Source organism: Ictidomys tridecemlineatus, chromosome 1 (genome assembly GCF_052094955.1).
Source record: "Ictidomys tridecemlineatus isolate mIctTri1 chromosome 1, mIctTri1.hap1, whole genome shotgun sequence".
NCBI classification, from domain to species: Eukaryota; Metazoa; Chordata; class Mammalia; order Rodentia; family Sciuridae; genus Ictidomys; species Ictidomys tridecemlineatus.
In genome coordinates this window covers 129,608,911-129,627,936 of record NC_135477.1, presented here as the reverse complement: position 1 = coordinate 129,627,936, position 19,026 = coordinate 129,608,911, and the positions used below count along the sequence as shown (strand labels likewise).

The window sequence follows — 19,026 nt, the reverse complement described above, 5'->3', positions numbered from 1 at the left end:
AGGGGAACACTAAGAGCCACAAGCAGATGGTCAGGGCCTCAGGCTCAGGTAGGGGGTCTCCACTCCCTACCGCTCAGGAGATCTGGCCAACAGCATGTCCTGCACCCCTCATGGATCCTGACATCCCCCTCGTGCCTCCTGTTGCTGGAAAGCTGTGGGCACATGTTTCCCCATCAGGGGCAGGACCCGCCTCTCATGGCACTGCCTGTCCTCCTGCTGCCACAGGGTGGACCTCCAGGAGCCCTGCTCCCTGTCCCCATCAGGCTGCAGCAGGTGGAGGCAGCCCCTGTGGGCCCTGGAGGCACCATGCTTCAGGCCACACTCAGGTCCCTTAGCCATCCTCCTGGACAGGGTCTCCATGCACATCTGGTCCCCCTCCCCCTCATCACACCTGCTGCCATGTGCAGGCTCATCCAGGCAGCAGAGCGTCTTGTAGTCTGGCACATTTGGGTGAGAGCCCCTAAGGGGTGGGGGACACAGAGAGGTGACTCTGAGAGGACTCTCAGAGCAGTGGCTTTGGAGCTGGCCTTGAAGAAGCAGGAGGGCAGCAGGGGGCAGAAATCAGGGCTCCCTGTGGCCAGTGAGAAGGAATGGACAGGAGGAGGGAGCAGGAGGGGACCAGGTCTGTGCAAAGGTCCCTGATGAGCTGGGTGCTCAGGCTTCATGTTGGTCACAGGGTCTCAGGGACCCAAGGACTGTAGAGGGTGTGTCTCCAAGAACAATCTGGGGACTCCAGCTGCAAAGTGGCAGGAGGGCCTAATACAGGCAGATTCTGGAACTCCAGGCCTGCCAAGTTAGGAGGGGACAGCTGCACAGTGTCCAGCTTCCTGGGGGACTCTTCCTTGCTCACCACTGAGGCCTCTGTCCCTGAAAGCCCCCTGGTGGCTTTAAGAAACTGGGAGGCCCCCTAACTGTGTGCAATGGGAGTCTGCTCTTGGCCCAGGCTGCCAGCTTTGATGCAGCTCCCACCAGGTCCCTGACCCCAGAGCCGGGAGACTCTGTCTGGTGGAGTGTGTCTGGGAGAAGGAGGGGGATGGCTGGCCAGGGGAGTGGAGGCCACCTCTGCAGGACCTGTGTCTTCCCTGAGATGAGCGGAAGCTGCTCCTGCCAGTTAACTCCTATGGCTCCCAGACTCTCCCTCCAGGAAGCCTCCCTGTCCCTGCCAGCTGGGCAGGGGCCTTCCCTTTTCCCCCAGGCCTCCTGCACTCCCCTCCTGTCCAGCACTTTGCCAGTGTGGAAGCCCTGAACGCTTATCAGACCCTCACTCTGGGACAGGCAGTGTGACACGTGCTCTTTGGAGTCCTCTCATCGAATCCTCAACTCTAGAGGTGGGTTCAGTTAACACCATGGTTTTGTTGAAGAAGAAACTGAGGTTCTGAGAAGTTCAGTCATTTCCCCAGGTCACATCACACAGCCAGTGAGGATTGGTTTCCTCTTGTGCTTGTTGAGTAGTTGACCACTCTGACCCACCAAATTTAGAAGTATGAGGAATGAACGAGTCAATGAATGAATGCTGGATCCCAAAGCCCTTGAGCAGGAAGCACGAAGGGGCTCGGCCTTTCTTGGAAAAGGGCATTTGGAGATGTCACATTTTCTGGGTGTTGTCTATACACCGGGCACCAAGCCTTAGCATGTTTATGACGTTTAATCCTCAACCCAAGAGGCTGCTCCTGATTATGTCCATTTTGCTGGTGAGGAAACAAGGCTCAAAGAGGATGTTAGGTCACTTGTCCAAGGCCCCAGAGCCAGTGGGGGCAGAGCTGAGGTTGGGAGGAGGCAGCCAGACTGCAGAACCTGTTAGTCACCCCCGTGCCACCTGGGGTGGTCTTGGGTTTTCCCAGTGGTTGTATGCTGACTGACAGTGGATTGGGGTGGAAGAGCCCTGGGACTCAGGGGGGAGAGTCCTGGTTGAGGGAGCCACGTGCTGCTGCCAGGAGGATGACATGACCACAGGGACCACAGGTTGACATCAGTCCTTCCTGTGGCAGAGGCACTTTGAGAGGGTTCGAATGGCAGCCCACGGATGAGGAAAGCCTGACGCAAGTGTGTGGGCGATCTCAGGCTTCTGCACACAGGACAGCACAGTCCTCCCCTCCCTGTCTGACTCCTGGTTCCTGGCTCCTCTATACACAGGGTGGTGGACTTCTGAGCCCCTACCCAATGCCAATGACCTGGGATCCTCCTGACTTGGGCTTCCCCACCAGGGAGTGGAGGGGGCCCAAGCCAGAAGCCTGGCACTCAGCATCCTGGCAGTTTGGCAGCTCCCTGCCAGGGCCTGCAAGACCCTCCTGGTCTTCTTCATGCCTCTTCCCCACGGCCATGTCAGCAGGTGGGAGGTCAGTGACTGCCAGGTGCATGTGTCCATGCATCCACTGGGGGATGAGTGGAGAGAGGGCAGATGGAGTGCTCCACACTCTGAAACAGATTCATCTCATAATACTTCATACCTGGGGCCTTGATCTGGGCCCAGGAAGGCCCAGGTGCAGGGCTCTCCCTGGTGCAGGGCCTGGTGATGTCCAGGCATGACTGGAATGGCATGAGGACAGCCTGGGCATCTCTGCCTCAGAGGTGATGCCTGAGCTTCTGGTGGAACCAGGAGAGGAGCCCTCAGGGGAGTTGCAGAAGCTCCTGGCACTGCAGAGGCAGTAAAGGAAGGTTCTAGATGAGCAGAGAAGGAGTCAGGAGGCACCAGGAGAACAGAATGTTCCAGCAAGGAGAAATGGCATGGAGAGGCCTGGCAGCAAGAGAGTCCACAGTGCATCAGAAGCTCAGGGTGCTGAGCAGACATGAAGACCCCCAAGAGCACAAACGAGGACTGGAAACTTGAGAGGATGAGTCTTGGAGGACAGATGTGGTGAGGCTGCAGGAGAGGCTGGACCCAGGTGAGGGAGGGTCCTGAAGACCACCGGAGGACCTTGTTGGACCATGGAAGCCACCAAAGGTGACTGAGCAAGGGACAGCCAAGGTCATCATTATGCTTTAGGCAGATCACTACTAACAAAGAGAAGCTCAAATGTGGAAATTTCCTTCTTGTTTCTTCAAAGAGGAAACAGGACTCTGAGAATCTATGATTTTCCCCAAATTTTCTACTTCCCCACACTCGTGATGTTTCTAGTTCCTTGTAGTGATCAGCCACAAACCCTAAAGCCAGAAAGAGGCCGTGGAGTGGCAAAGTCTAGTTGGGGCAACCAGCAAGGGGCAGCCTGCTGGGAGGCCTCTCAGGAGCAGCGGAGCCCTGAGGTGGGGTAGGGAGCTGCTGTGGGTGCAGCAGGACACCATGGTTTGGGGCTCCTTCAGTGATGTCCCTGAGGCCCTGCCCTGCCTGAGGTCTCCTCCCCTGGCTCTGAGGCACATGTTGCTCTGAGCTGTGGACACTCCTCCTGCCCAGAGCAGCCCCAGGTCTGCAGCCCTATTCTGAGGCGAAGCCCCACCTAAAGCAGGTGGCAGCACCCTGACCCCAGGCTCCGCCTGCTGTCTCCACCTGGGTCACCTCAGACCCCAGGACTCACCCTGAAGTGGCACCTTCTTTCTCCACTGAAAAGTCTTAACTGGGCCTCTCCAGAAATCTTCATCATGGCTGATTTTGGGACTGTCAGCAAAAGAGTCTCTGCAAAAGAGTTCAATGGAGATAAACTTCCTATTTTCGTGTCGCCCTGTTTACTTGGCCACTGGCCGGGAAGATACCAGCGTTCCAGGTGCTGGACACCCCCTTTCTAGTTTTTCACAAACGTTTATCCAGTATAGTAGTTTGTAGAAATGTGAAAACAAGGCCTCTGGCCTTGAGCTGGGACTTCACAGAGATGTCTACATTTTTAAGATAGGTTACCAATTGGGCTCCATGGTAACAGCTGGCAGGGGGAGGAAAGAAAGGGGAGAAGAAGCTCTCCCCTTCTCAGGTGTTGTCCTTGAAGGGTTAACTTGCCCAGAACAGTGACAGAAAAAGCTGCTTTTATGTGAACTTCTGCAGACTGTCAACTTCTAAGCCCCTTCCCTTACATGTTGGGATAATGTTCTGAAACTAACTGAACTCGGGGTTCAGGGGATTAATTGATTACAGCAAAAGCTGTGCCCTCTGAACCTGGCTGCAGCCAAATAAAGCTGTTTCCTGCTATCTTCGGTGTCTTGCCTCATTTGTCCCTACAACAACCCCACATAGGCACTGGACAGTGACACTCTCTGAGGGAGATAGTGGCAAGGCCGTCAGCCTGCGTGGACCATGAGCTCTGAGCCTCAGCTTCCTCATCCAGGCTGGCCTCCCCTCAGTCCTCTCCCAGGGTTATGGTGATGAGAGGGACCCCAACAGGGATGTGCTCCCACACCCTGAGCTGGGTGTTCCCTCTGGGCCTGCAGATGGTTCAGTGGAGCTGGGCCCTGGGCTGTAGAGCACTGAATGGCATAGTGGGCAGATCTTCCTGGTTAAGGGTTCTGGGAGAATTGTCATGGTAGGGAAGTCTCTGCTGCCGTACTTCTCTCTCTTTAGATTTGTTTTGGTTAATTTTTTACCACTGAGCAACACCCCTAGTGCCCCCCTCCCTTTTTATTTTAGTTTAAACAGAATTTCCATAAGAGAAATTCCTACACAGAGTCTCTGACAAGAAAGAACGCATTTACAATGTCACCAGAGTCTAAAATACAAAAACACACACAGGAAAGTGTTTTCTTTCTGTGTTACCTACTCTGCTAATGGGATTGGGGAGTGTGTTCTTTGACACTGTTATAAATTCATTATTGTAAAACTGGAGAATGGATTCAGGTCACAGAGGCCTTGGCGAGACAGGGTCCTAATTCAGAGAAGGGACATTAATGGGGCTGGAGGCCCCTGGTGGGCTGGAGCTCAGGGCCCATCCCTCTTTTTCCAGGAAGAAGGACCCAGGTGGACAGTGGGTGGTGGAAGCAATGTGTAGTCTGAGTGGCTCATCTGTCTGGGAGGAAAATTCCAGCTCACCCATCTGCCCTGGGAAGGACCAGGCAGGGCCTGACCCAGGTCACCTCAGCCCCCTGCACCTGCTCTGCACAGGGCCCTGAGGTCCAAACCCTCTCCCAAACCATGTTTTCTTATTTTCACCCAGCCCTCAATTCACCCAGCTCTTCCCTCTCAAGAGCCTTTCCTGTCCTTTCTTTTAGGGACACGTGGCACCAGAGAGGTCATGTGGTAGGAAACAGGGTTTGGATCTCTGGCTCCCGGGATCCCTGGCTCTGCCCCTTTGGGTGGGCACTTTAGCTCCCTGAGATCCAATCTGCAAGGCAGCCAGGCCCAGGCTCCCTCCCTACCCAGACACACTGTCCAAATGATCCCGGGCAAGTCATTTTGCAATCTCCTCTCTCATCTGTACCTGTACTAGGTTCCTAGGATTGATGAGGGGGAAATAAGAAAAATGAATGAAGCACCAGACAGCCCCCGAGCGCCACCTACTGGCTAATGGCAGCCAGACTTTTATCTGCCTCCTCTCTGTGGCCTTGTTTTTTTCCATTAGCCACAAGGGAACTGGGCTCTGATGTGGTGTGACCCACCCAAGGTCCCAGGAGGGATGGGGCTGGAGTCTCCTGACCTGCAAACAGGCTTTCCCATGAGCAGAGACAATCCCTTCTGGAATGTGGGTTGTTTATCCTCTTTCCAAGCAGATCCAAGTTTTGCCTTAATCAACTACTGCCACAGCCAGGAGAGAAGAGGTCATGAGTTCTGGGTGCGCTGTAGAGCAGGACCCCAGGGGTAGGGGCTTGGTATGTCCAGGCCCTGGCTGGTCGGGTTTCCTTGACACTACTCAGCTGCCCCTGAGTTGGCTGCAGGGCCGTGAGTCAGAGCTGGCCACAGTCCTGTCCTCTGCCCACTTGTAGCCACAGCCACAGACTACTGGAGACAGTCCAGGGAGACCTGCAGCTCCAAAGCAAGGCACCCTTCCCCCAGGTCCAAGCAGAGATGCCCATCCTCTGCTCAGAGAGAGGGGACGCTGGCCTGAGGACACATAACAAGCAAATGATCGGCCTCAGGTCGAGACCTAGATCCCTCAAGGGATCCTCCAAGCAGCCCAGGTGGAGGGCAAGGGAACCCTGACCTGGTCTGGCACCCCTGCATTTGTCCCCTGCCCCAGTACTGTCCCTGGTACTGAGCAGCCAGTGACTAACAAGCCTGTGTTCTGCAGGGGAGCTGATGACCAGGACGCCCCCCTCATGCCAGCCCACAGCCACTGAGGTACTGCAGCAGTGAGGCTCTGCAGCCTGTGGTCTGTGTCCCACTGTCCCACCTGGCTGGACTCTGCCACAGAGCCACAGCGTGGTGCCCATGCCGTCCCCTGGCCTCTCCCTAGCCACACTTTCCTTCCTTCCTCTCTCGTCTTCCTCTTCTCTCTCCCCTACCTTCTTCCTATTCCTGTCTGGGGCCCTTGCATGCTCTGTCTGCCCTGCTCCTGCCTGGGTCCCAACCATGACTCACCCGACCTGGAATCCAGCCTCTCACCAGCCACCGCAGCCTCATCTGGCCACGGGCAGAGTGGAGGGGAACAGGTAGGTACCCCAGCTTAGTAGCCAAAGGCAAAGCCCAAGGTGGGGGAAGAGAAAAAAAGGAAGCTCTGGAGCCTCTGAGAAGGCCTGCAGGTTCTAGGCTGTCCTGCCTGGCCCTGCTCAGGCACAACACAGGAAGAGAAGCCTCCTCACCACCTCACATCTGGGAAACCAATTCCAAAGTCAAGGTCCCCCAGCCACTAGCAAGGGGTGGGAGAAATAAAAACTGCAGGAAGCCATCCGAGAAATACACCAGGACCTTCTCTCGGCATGGTAGCCAGGGAGGGATAGGCCTGCCTTGGGAACTTTCCGAGGCTCTCCCAGGGCAACAGATTGCCCAACGCGTGTGACCTTTCCCTCCTCTCTGCTAGAAGCTTCCTCATAGTAGCTCCAGAGATGGGCGTAACCCCTTTGGAACTGAACAGCCCAACTTTAACCTTTTTTTGGAGAAGAACATTCTATGGAAGGCCTTTGATATCTCCTGATATAAATAAAGCAGACGTGGGCGCCATTTGGCCAGAAACTTGATCCATCTCATCAGCTGGCCCATCCTGTCCCTGCTTTGCAGCTACTTTCTGTGTTCTGTGATTTTTTTTCACTGTTTTATTTCTCTTAACTTCTATTTCTCAGCCAACCATTCCACTGAGGAGGATCCCATTTCCACTGCCCATGTGGGATGTGGTGGGAGAAAAATCCCTTTTCCAGAAGAGGGAAATGAGATCAGAGCTGAAGGGATGAGCTCTGACTGCCCCCCACTCCGTATTCCCCATCCTTGGGGGAGACTCTCGGGTCCTCAGTTGGGAGATGCCAATCAGCATGGGGACTGTGCCCAAGAAGGAGGAGCTTCCCTCACCCCCTGGCCAGCCCTCGACCTCCTGGGTGTCTTGGCCATATCCCTCAGTGACCTGGCACCACCAATGTCCACTGGTTTGAGGGCAGTGAGGTGTCACTAACAGACCTGGGCAGTGACAAAACCCTACTCCACCAGGTACTGCCTCCAGGATGGGGCAGCCGGCAGTTAAAGATGCAACCCCCAAAGTGCCCACCTCTTATGCCCCTTTCCTGGGGTGCACATCCTGAGGCTGTTGTTCTTCATGGGACACAATCGTCCTTACTGTCCATTCTCTCTGTGGCACATACCTTGGGGCAGTGTTGGGCTGCATGAGGTAATGACCTCCCTCCCTGCCCCCTTGCCCAGGATACCTCCAGAGTTCATCGTGGGTGCTCAAGGGGGTCTTGTGGTCCTCCCGTGTCCCTGGAGCAGCTGCTGGGGGCTTTCCTGGGCAATGACTGTCACTCCAAGTCAAGGTCCACACAGCTGCATTTGGGGCAGAGAAAGGGTTACGTTCCTGAATGCCCGGGTGTCATGTGTCATCTGGAATCTCCCCAGAACTCAGCAGACCCCCAGGAAGGTGATTTAGGGTACTTGACCTTGCTTCATCTGGACAAGCTTGCAAAACCCAGGAATATTCTGGAATATTAGTGTTGACAGAGCACTCAGAGTGAATGAGTCCAACTTGTTTATTCTTCAAAAGGGAAAACGGGCCCAGAGAGGGCAAGGGATTCCTCCAAGGTCACAGCAGGTCCAATGCACAGTCGGGGCCACCTACTGGTGTGCACATGTGGACATAATGCTGCCACATCAACACATTTGTCACAGATGCAGGATCCGCTGGGCCTGTAACTTGAGGATGAAGAGGAAAAGCCCCAGAACCAAAGGGGCCTGGAAGACATGGGTCCTGTCCACAGCCAGTGTGCCCCGAGTGTCCTGGGCTTGTTGAGAGCCATCCATGGACTATATATGAATGAAATCAGCATGGAAGCCCACTGAATAGGAAAATCCGGTATTTGGGAGTTTCAGTGGCAACCCTGCTGGTAAGATCTTCCAGATGCATATGAATCCTATTCAGCTCTGCCTGGTCCCACACAGCCTGGAGAAGGGGTGACCTGGTTAGCCACACAGCCTCTCAGAGATGGAGAGGCCAAGATGCCAATCAACCTGTGACTGCAAGACATCATGAAGCAAGACTCTACCCCTGAAACCCTATCCATGGCTTTAATGTACCCCCTTAAATAAACCACTAGAGGCATTTTCTAATTGTTCTGTTCCAGCTCCAACCAGGACTGGAAGATCCTATTAAGCTCTTAAAGACTATTCTTTGACACTGCCTCTTAATTAATTAATTTATTTTTAATCTTTTATCAATTTTTTAAAATACACAACAGCAGTGGAATGCATTACAATTCTTATTACACATACAGAGTATAATTTTTCATATCTCTGTATATAAAGCATGTTCACGTCAATACATGCCTTTATACATATACTTTGTGGTTTTTGCATTATAATTCTTAATATACATATATACCGCAATTTTTCATATCCATATCTCTGTTGGAATATAAAGCTGACACCCAATTCAAGTCTTCATACATGTACTTTGTATAATGATGTCCATCACATTCTACCATCCTTGCTATTCTCCTGCCCCCTCCCTTTCCCTCCCACCCTTTTTCCCTATCTAGAATTCATTTATTCTTCCCATGCTCTCCCTCCCTACTCCACTATGAGTCGGCCTCCTTATATCAGAGAAAACATTTGGCATTTGTTTTTTGGGGGATTGGCTAACTTATCTTAGCATTATCTTCTCCAATGCCATCCATTTACCATGATTTTGTTCTTTTTTAATGCTGAGTAATATTTAATTGTGTATATATGCCACATTTTTTAAATCCATTCATTCACTGAAGTGCACCTAAGTTGGCTCTACAGTTTAGCTATTGTGAATTGTGCTGCTATAAACATTGATGTGGCTGTGTCCCTATAGTATGCTGTTTTTAAGTCCTTTGGGTATAGTCCAAGGAGAAGAATGGAATCAAACTAAAAAGTTTCTTCTCAGCAAAAGAAACAATCTGTGGGGTGAACAGAGAGCCTACATCTTGGGAGCAAATTTTTATCCCTCACACATCAGATGGAGCACCAATCTCTAGGGTATATAAAGAACTCAAAAAGCTAAACACCAAAAATACAAATAACCTAATCATCAAATGGAACAAGGACCTGAACAGACACCTCTCAGAAGAGGATATACAATCAATCAACAAATATATGAAAAAATGTTCATCATCTCTAGCAATCAGAAATGCACATCAAAACTACTCTAAGCTATCATCTCACTCCAGTCAGAATGGCAGCTATTATGAAGACAAACAACAATAAGTGTTGGAGAGGATGTGGGGGGAAAGGTACACTCACTCATTGCTGGTGGGACTGCAAATTGGTGCAGCCAATTTGGAAAGCAGTATGGAGATCCCTTGGAAATATGGAAATGGAACCACCATTTGACCCAGCTATCCCTCTCCCTGGACTATACCTAAGGACAATTCCTCTAATTTCTTCACTAACTATTTTAGACTCTATTTTCTCAGGTGGCTTATCCCCTCATGAGCAAGAAAATTACCATGGTGAGGTGCTGGCCACCTTGTGATACGGGCTGGGTCTGCAGGCCGGGGAGTGCTGTACTTGATTCAGTCCCAGCAACAATTGCAGCATTAATTAAGCATGGCTGGCCCCAGACCTGCTAGGGCCTGGGAAAGCAGAGACTAGTGTCAGGGGACGTGGCTTCAGAGTGAAGCAACACTGGCCAGGGCAGGCCCAGCTCAGCCAGGAGCCAGGGGTGCCGGGGTTTCTTCCCCAGCTCCTGGGCAGATGGAAGTGTGGGGACAAGCCTGCGACGCCTTGAAGGGCAGCTGGCTGAACAGAGAGAAGTTACTGACCCCCTCACTCCCCCAGGAAGCTCCCCCAGATTCCAGCCTCCCCACTTGTCAGCCAGGGAGACTCCCAGGTAGACTGTGAACTACCAAGTTCAATGTCTCATCTTGTGCACTGGGAAACTGGGTCCCCTGGGAGGGACCCTGGCTCAGTCACATGGCCTCCCTGAGGCAGAGGCTGGGCATGGTCCTGCAGTTAGTTCTCTGGCCTCCTGAGCCAGCCCCAGGGCCTGGGGAGCAGTGTGGCAGGGACAGAGCCTTCCACATGGGACAGCTGGAAGGAGCAGCATGGCTCACAGGATGCCAGGCCTGGGGGCTGTGGCCTGGTGGCAGAAGGGGAGCTTCTGGTGGTACGGGGTGGCGGCCAGCCCCTACAGAAAGCTGTCCTCTGCTTCGGCCCGAGGCCCAGGGCAGCCTGCATCCATTGGTGGCTCCAGCTCCATCTGGGAGTCCCCCTGGGGCTGGGGCAGGGGTTCTGGCTCTGGTTCTTCCTGGGGGTCGAGAGGACTGTCACAGGAGATGGTAGAGGAGGTGTTGGCTTCATTCAGGGTGGAACTGGAGGAAGAAGGCAAATGGATGAGGGCTGGGCCACAGCAGGACGGTAATGGCACTGAGGGATTTCTGTGAACCCAGCTTTGCACACTTCTGCTCGTTGAATCCTGTAAAGACCCCATAAGGCCTGAGCCAGGAGACAAGTGCAGCTCAGAGAGCTCATGTCACTGCCCTACCTCACACCGTGGACCTGTGCAGGGGTTAGGCCCCCAGGAGGCCCCATTTGCCTCTGAGCAGCCTACAGCAGGTCTGAGGGCTTGGGTTTGGAAGCCATGTGGCCTGGGTTGTTCACACCTCTGAAGGAGCCCCAGAAGTGGGCATGGGGGCAGAGGTCATAGCCCCTCCTCCTGTGTCACCAGTCAGTGTCCCTTCTTGGAGCTGCTGGAATAACCTCAGCCTCCGCCCACCCCGTCCTGGGATCAGCAGAGAAACCGAGGCCCAGAGCAGAGGAGGCTGTTCCCCAAATGCCAGCACAACACTCAGAGCCAGGGACCCAGGGTCTGAACTGATGGAGCATGTGCCCCACCCCCACCCTGCTCCACATACCTTTCTGTAGCCCTCGCAAAGCAGCCTCTCCAGGAGCAGCACCAGCTGGGAGAAGGGGGGCCGAACCTCAAACTTCTCCTCCCAGCACTTCTGCATGATCTCGTAGCTGGGGAGGGGCAGAGAGGGTCAGGCCCCCTGGCTCTGGTGGGGGCAGGCGGTGCTGGGAGCTGGAGCCACCGCCTCTCAGAGCAAGAGGAGCCAGGACCAGGGTGTCGGGAGGCGTGGCAGCCAGCACCACCCACCACTGGCTCTGTGGGGTCTGCCACCCGTGGTGAGCACATGGCCCAGGTGCAGCCCAGAGAGGTTTCATCCTCTGTGGTCAGAGACGGGTTCTGATGGCATGCCACCCCAGCTGAGCCACAGAGGTCAGCTCTGGGGCTTTGGCAGTGCAAGTCATCGGCTGGCACTGTGGCAGCCATGTGGGCAGTGCCAGCCTGAGAGTGAGGTTGGCACACAGACAAGCAGAGCCCAGGGCAGAAGGGATTCCTGAGCACACGAACAGCCAGAGCCAGGTGTAGCTAGACTTTTCTGGATCTCTGAGCTGAGAACCCTCTTTGGCTGAAGCTGGTAGAGCTACATGTCCACTGTTTCATCCAGGAAATCCCCCCCAGGGCACGAGGCTCCACTCACATCTCAGCCAAGGCGTGAGCCGGCTGCGCCATGCGGTAACCGCGCTTGATGGCATTGTAGAACTGCTCATTCATGGGCAGCTCCAGGTAAGGGGTGCCACCTGTGGAGAAGACAGGGATACACAGGCTCAGGGGTGTGACAAGGAGCAGGGTGCCCCCTTCCACTGCAGAGAGACAGGCACACTGGTCCTGGTAGAGGAGGGTGCAGTGTCCTTGGCATTGGGAAATGGAGGCCCTTCCTGGGCTCCCAGGAGACACAGCACTCCTCAGGACAGAGAACCTGGGAACATCAGAGCCAAGCAGGCACCCCTTGATCCTTGGATAAGGGGATAAAGAGGTGCAGAGAGGGCAAGGGTCTTGCCAGAGCAGCACAGTGGGAGAAAGGAGCAGAGCACTCGCCACAGGTCCCCTGACCCATGTCCCAACACCCTGCCTACAGCCCCAGCAGGTGGGAGGTGGGAGGGAAATGTCATGAGAAGATCTCCTAGAGCAGGATCTCGAAGGACCACACATCGCTCAGGGTGGTGTAGAGGCTATTGAAGATGCTCTCTGGGGCCATCCACTTCAGAGGTAGGAAGGTCTGTGGGGGCAGGAGCAGCGCTGAGTGCACAGAGGGGCCAGTGGCCAGTTCCCAGCCCACTCTGCACCTGGATGCAAGGAGGTCCAGCAGCTCCACTGCCAGCTGCTTCCCTCTCCTCCTCCAGGGTCTGCACAGCTCCCATGCCCACCCTATTCCTGGCCACAGCAGCAGGGAGTCTTCTCTTCTCATTAGATAAGGACACAGCAGCCTCTGTCCCTAGGGAAAAGCCCTGGGTCTAAGAAGGGGTGAGGGAGCCAGGGACACGCCACCTCCCAGTTCTCATCCTGGATGATTTGGTCCCTGGTGTCTAGAGTCCCTCCACCTCTGGGGTTCACAGGAAGCAGAGAGATGGTGGCAGGCAAGATGGTCCCATTTCATCCAAGCCAATCCCACTACTGCCTGAGGCCAGCGCATCTGTTTTACCTTGTCACTTGGGCTTCTTCCTCTGCCCATCACTCCTGGGTCAACAGATATGATCTGCACACCCCCTTCCTGTCCATCCCTGGCCACTGCTGCTGGTCCTTCAGCCCCAGCTGTGCCCAGTGGACCTGGGATTGTTTGCCTTTTCCTATTCTGGACTTCACTAGTGGCTACCTGTCCTGCCCCTGTGCACAGAGCTGGGCCTTCACTGGGTTCTCATTGATCAAAGTAGCCTGATAGGTCCTGAGAGGAGCTGGGGGAGAGCAGAGAGTCACAGGTCACCTCATGTACCCAGTGGCCCAGAGGACCCTGTCTTTTTTCTTGTGGGGCTGAATGTCCAAGGCAGGTGGCTCCTGATCTTCTAGGTCTCGCCTGAAAGGATAGTGCTTCGTGTCTAGCCTCAGCTTCTGCTTTTTCAGACATTGGTGGGCCAACGGCTAGCTACACCTGGCTCTGGATGTTCATTTGCAATTGGGAAGCCCTTCTGCCCACTTATTTATATGCGGTGCTGAGAATCAAACCCAGTGCCTCACGTATGCTAGTCAAGCACTCCATCACTGAGCCACAACCCCAGCTCCAAACCTCTCATTCTTTACCAGTGTCTTCAATAGCCAGGAAAAAATTTAGACTGGGTATGATGGCACATGCCTGTAATTCCATCTTTTGGCAGGCTGAAGCAAGAGGATCACAAGTTCAAAGCCAGTCTCAGCAACGGAGCAAGACTCTCAGCAACTTTATGAGACCCTGTCTCAAAAACAAGCACAAAAACAAAAAAGATCCCCAAACTGAGAATGGAACTGAGTGGCAGAGAGCCCCTGGGTTCAATCCCTAGTACTAATAACAACAACAAAAAAGGTTTAGCCCTGCCTGCCTGTTTCTTCAGAACACTAGCCTAGTCCAGTTTCCAGGAGGCCATATATGCCCCCAATCCCACCCTAGTTCTTCCCTTCCCTGAGGGCCTGTTCATGCCTCTGACCTATGAACAGAGGTTCTTTTTTTGTTTGAGAATTTTTTTTTAATATTTATTTTTTAGTTTTCGGCGGACACAACATCTTTCTTTGTATGTGGTGCTGAGGATCAAACCCAGGCCGCACGCATGCCAGGCGTGCGCGCTACCACTTGAGCCATATCCCCAGCCCTGAACAGAGGTTCTTATGGAGGCCCCACTATATAGCAGTTTGGGGCAAGTGGCCAGCCTCAGTTTCCACTTCCATGAAATGAGTGCAAGGCCATGGTCCTCCAGGATTGCTGCAAGGCTGGGCGTGTGAAGGGCTTTGAAAAGAATGTGTCTCCGCCTGGGTGTGAGCCTGGGCAGGTCTGAGCACAATGCGTCCACCCACCAGAGGGGACGTAGTTATCATAAGGGGCCATGTAGTTGGAGGATTCAATGTCTGCGTATTTGACGTCTCCTTTCATGTCCAGCATGGGCACGTAGTCCACTGACTCGTCCTTGCTCATGTCCATGTAGCCACCATCGCTCTCCCCAGTCAGGGACACGGGGCTGGGGAGTAAGAGGAACACAACAGGAAGGTTACTGGCTTCCTCTTTCCTTCCCCTTCGTACCCCGTGCTCACCCTGGGGACCCCTGAGGCCCTGTCGCTCATGGATTTCTTCTTTCACTCATGCACCCCTCGCCCTTCAGTGTGTTTCAACACAAGTGACCACAGATCCAGTCCCTTGAGTAACCTCTGTGGCCCTGAGCTTGGTGCTGGGGCTGCCATGGTGACCTAAGACCCAGTCAGTGTCCTCAGAGAGCTCATACCAGAGGAGATTATAATACCCAGGACAAGGGGCACAGGATGGGCGTGTGCAGAGGCCTCTTTGGGCCTTCCTGCACACCAGCTACCCCGGCAGGTGCCCGGCCGTGACCCAGGATGGGCAGCAGGGCATCGCCTTGATACCTCTGCCTTCGACCTCGCTCCCCAAAGGGCTGCGGGCTGTCCACAGGTGTGTCTGTGTGGGCAGCCTAAAGACGGCTAGGAAATAAGTCAATGCTGGCGAGGAGGGGCGAATGCCAATGTCTCAGACGCTGATCTAAGTTACCCTTGTCCTTGACTTTGTAATCAGCAAAGGAACTGAGAGCTGCTCTTTTCAGAAACATTGAAACCAGGAGTTGAGCTGTGAGGGGCACCGGGGTGTGTGTAGAGGGAATGGGGAGGCGGCAGGGGGAGCAGGGCCCACAGTGCACCTCAGGAGGCCCAGGTCTCAGCCCACAATTGCCTCTGCCCACAGTGTCCCTGGGGCAGGAGACCACGACACCCTAGACACAGAGCTTGGGGTCAGGGGTCCCATCTGCAGAGGGCTCAAGCACAGGACCTGGCACACTGGGGCAGGTAGCAGGGGGCAGCAGAGCCCAGCACTATCCCCATCACTACTGGCCTTCCCTGGTCCATGGAGGGCTGACTTGAGAAAGAACCCCAGCTCCAGGAGTGACTCTGCCCCCTCCCCAGGGCCCCAGCTGCCCCCCTGCAGGAGCAAGGGCAAGGGGGCTGTGCAGGCGCCTGCCCCCTCCTACCTGGGCAGAGGGAGCCCCGTGGGCAGGGCGTTGCTGTAGAGCTCAGCACTGGGTGGGCGGTGCTTGTCCGAGTGGTGCTGCAGGAAGCTGTGCTTGTTGCGGTGCAGGTAGTCCACCAGGTCCCCATAGCGGCAGTACTCCGTGATGATGTAGATGGGGCCTGCAGAGGAGGGTGGTGGGCACAGGCCCCAGGGGCCCTCAGGCTTCCCATGAGGGCCACGGGGCCAATAAACAAGTTGAATGTGGGAGAGGTGGTGGGCATGACAGCTGAGGGTAGGTGCCTGGCACACCTGGGTCCTCTTCCTGCCTCCGACTGCAGGCAATAGACACTTCACCTCCCTGGGTCTCCCCTCCCCCATCTGTGAACTAACACCCCCCTCAAAGGACCATCACAAGGACTAATGAGACCAAACATGGTCCCTGACAAGGATATAACTGCTATTTTCACACTCAAGCTTATTTTGGTACCTGGTATATGTAAAGAGGGAGAGGAAAGTGCTCCCCATTAGCAGTTTACTGGTTATGTTCAAATTGAATGCTTTTACTCAAAGTCAACAAGTAGACAGTGCAGATATTGATAAAAACAATACTTTTGAAATGAGTGCCAGGCAAAGTGGAGCACCCCTGTAATCGCCGCTACTGTGGAGGCTGAAGAAGGAGGATCAGGAGTTCAAGGCCAGTCTCGGCAACTTGGTGAGATCCTCAGCAACTTAGCAAAAGTCTCTAAATAAAAAAAATATAAATAAAAGGGCTGCAGAGGAAACTCAGTGGCAAAGCTCCCCTAGGTTCAATTTCCAGTACAAAAAAGAAAGAAAAAAAACACAACTTTTTAAATGAGCCATCATTGCAGATATAAATTCGTCTATGTATGCAACATACTTCTGTATTTTGAATGATTACACAATCCTGAGGAAAATCCCAAATCTCACAAAGCAGCTAAAAATGGCAATAATGTTATTTTTTTTCTTTTGTTGTAGGTCAACTTGCAATCAAATACATATAGAAAGGCCAATAGACTTTTTTCTGTGATCAGAAGGAAAGCAACTCCCAATTAGCTCACTAGTGGTCTCCAATGAGGGAAAGGGGGTAATGTGATTCTTCTGAGTGTCCCATGAGCTGTTATTTATCACAGTTTTCAAAAGGTATTGTGAATAGTTAAACTGTGGAAGCAACCTAGATCATTAGATGAATGTTTAAAAAAATATGGTGTGGGCTGGGGATGTGGTTCAAGCGGTAGTGCGCTCGCCTGGCCTGCGTGCGGCCCAGGTTCGATCCTCAGCACCACATACAAAGATGTTGTGTCCGCCGAAAACTAAAAAATAAATATTAAAATTCTCTCTCTCTCTCTCTCTCTAAAAAAAAATGTTACATATATACAATGGAATATTACTCAGCAATAAAAGAGAATAAAATCATGGCATTTGCAGGTAAATGAATGGAGTTAAAGAAGATAATGCTAAGTGAAGTTAGCCAATCCCAAAAAAACAAATGCCAGGTGTATTCTCTGATTTAAGGAGGCTGATTCATAGTAGGGTAGGGAACAGGAGCATGGGAGGAATAAATGAACTCTAGATTGGGCAGATGGGTGGAGGGAAAGGGAGGGGACATGGGTTAGAAATGTTGGTGGAATGTAATGGACATCATTATCCAAAGTACATGTATGAAGACATGAATTGGTATGAATATACTTTGTATACAACCAGAGATATGAAAAATCGTGCTCTGTATGTGTAATAAGAATTGTAATGCATTCTGCTGTCATGTATGAAATTTTAAAATCAATTAAAAAAAGAAAAAAAGGTATTGTGAAAATAGAAGAATGTCCAAGGTCACTTTGATTTGGAAACTCCCAGAACTGGAAGCCTGAGAAGTCCTTGAAGTCCATGAAGATGTAACTATGTAGGCTCCCAAATCCCACTCCCATCTAGGACTGTGAAGGGACTGTGAAGGACACTGCACTGTCCTGCTACCCACAGGTGAAGCAGGAGTCGGGACAGCCTGGGCAGCCAGTGGGCGTTTCCCCAGAGTCCTGGGGTGGCTCTCCTACCTCCCTGGGTGCAGGCCCCCAGCAGGTTGACCACGTTCAGGTGGGGCCCCAGGTGGCTCATGATCTTCAGCTCTGACATGAGGGCTTGCTTCTCACTGCTGCGGGCTGTGGCTGCAGGGAAGGGACTCAGCTGGTCACTGAGGCTTCTTAGAGGCCCCATGGGAGCTACTCAGGCTCCTCTGCCCCACCCGTGCTGCTGCAAGACCACAGGCCCTGTGCAGGGGAGTGTGCCCCACCCGGGCGGGGAAAGAGGGAAGGAGCAGGGACCAGGAGGACCCTCTCCTGGTGTGACCCAGCACATCAAAACCAGTGATTCTGGGAGAGGCTGAATGCTTGGGGAGAGGACAGAAGGAACAGGGGACGTGGGGCCCGTGTGAGGGAGGAGTAGACACCCAGGACTCACATTTCAGCATCTTTAAAAAAAATTTTATTTATATATGACAGCGGAATGCATTACAATTCTTATTACATATATAGAGCACAATTTTTCATATATCTGGTTGTATGCATAGTATAATTCACACCAATTCATGTCTTCATACCTGTACTTTGGAAAATAATGATCATCACATTCCATCATCATTAATAACCCCATGCCCCCTCCCTTCCCCTCCAACCCCTCTGCCCTATCTAGAGTTCATTTATTCCTCCCATGCTCCTGTTCCCTACCCTACTATGAATCAGCCTCCTTATATCAAAGAAAACATTCAGCATTTGTTTTTTTGGGATTGGCTAACTTCACTTCGAATTATCTTCTCTAATTCCATCCATTTACCTGCAAATGCCATGATTTTATTCTCTTTTAAATCTGAGTAATATTCCATTGTGTATATATGTCACATTTTTTTATCCATTCATCCACTTAAGGGAATCTAGGTTGGCTCCACAGTTTATCTATTGTGAATTGTGCTGCATTAAACATTGATGTGGCTGTGTCCCTGTAGTATGCTAGTTTTAAGTCCTTTGGGTATAGACCAAGGAGAGAGATAACTGGGTCAAATGGTGGTTCCATTCCCAATTTTCCAAGAAATCTCCATCTGCTTTCTATTTTGGCTGCACCAATTTGCAGTCCCACCAACACTTGTTATTGTTTGTATGCATAATAGCTGTCATTCTGACTGGAGTGAGATGAAATCTTAGAGTGGTTTTGATTTGTATTTCTCTAATTGCTAATGATGATGAACATTTTTCATGTATTTGTTGATTGATTATATTTCATCTTCTGAGAAGTTTCTCTTCAGGTCCTTGGTCCATTTACTTTTGGGGTTGTTTTTTTGGTGTTTAGCTTTTTGAGTTCTTTATATACCCTAGAGATTAGTGCTCTATCTAATGTGTGAGGGGTAAAGATTTGCTCCCAAGATATAGGTTCTATATTTGCCTCATAGATTGTTTCTTTTGCTGAGAAGAAACTTTTTAGTTTGAGTCCATCCCATTTATAGATTCTTGATTTTAATTCTTGCACCACAGG

The 19,026-nt window shown here is 52.4% G+C and overlaps 1 protein-coding gene and 1 long non-coding RNA gene across 2 annotated transcripts; both read right to left on the bottom strand.

Annotated features, from left to right (window-relative positions):
* Window positions 1-8,001: 8,001 nt before the first annotated feature.
* On the bottom strand, window positions 8,002-11,788 carry LOC144377297 (uncharacterized). Its single transcript, XR_013438147.1, has 2 exons — window positions 11,368-11,788; window positions 8,002-10,824 (listed from the first exon to the last, which is right to left on the bottom strand). It is a non-coding gene; the product is annotated as an uncharacterized LOC144377297 (long non-coding RNA).
* Window positions 11,789-11,993: 205 nt separating this feature from the next.
* Window positions 11,994-17,861, bottom strand: LOC144367127 (platelet-derived growth factor receptor beta-like). Its single transcript, XM_078022396.1, has 4 exons — window positions 17,559-17,861; window positions 15,512-15,671; window positions 14,337-14,497; window positions 11,994-12,097 (listed from the first exon to the last, which is right to left on the bottom strand). Exons 1-4 carry the CDS (start codon window positions 17,716-17,718, stop codon window positions 11,994-11,996), a joined length of 585 nt encoding a protein of 194 aa, XP_077878522.1. The 5' UTR covers window positions 17,719-17,861.
* Window positions 17,862-19,026: the final 1,165 nt, after the last annotated feature.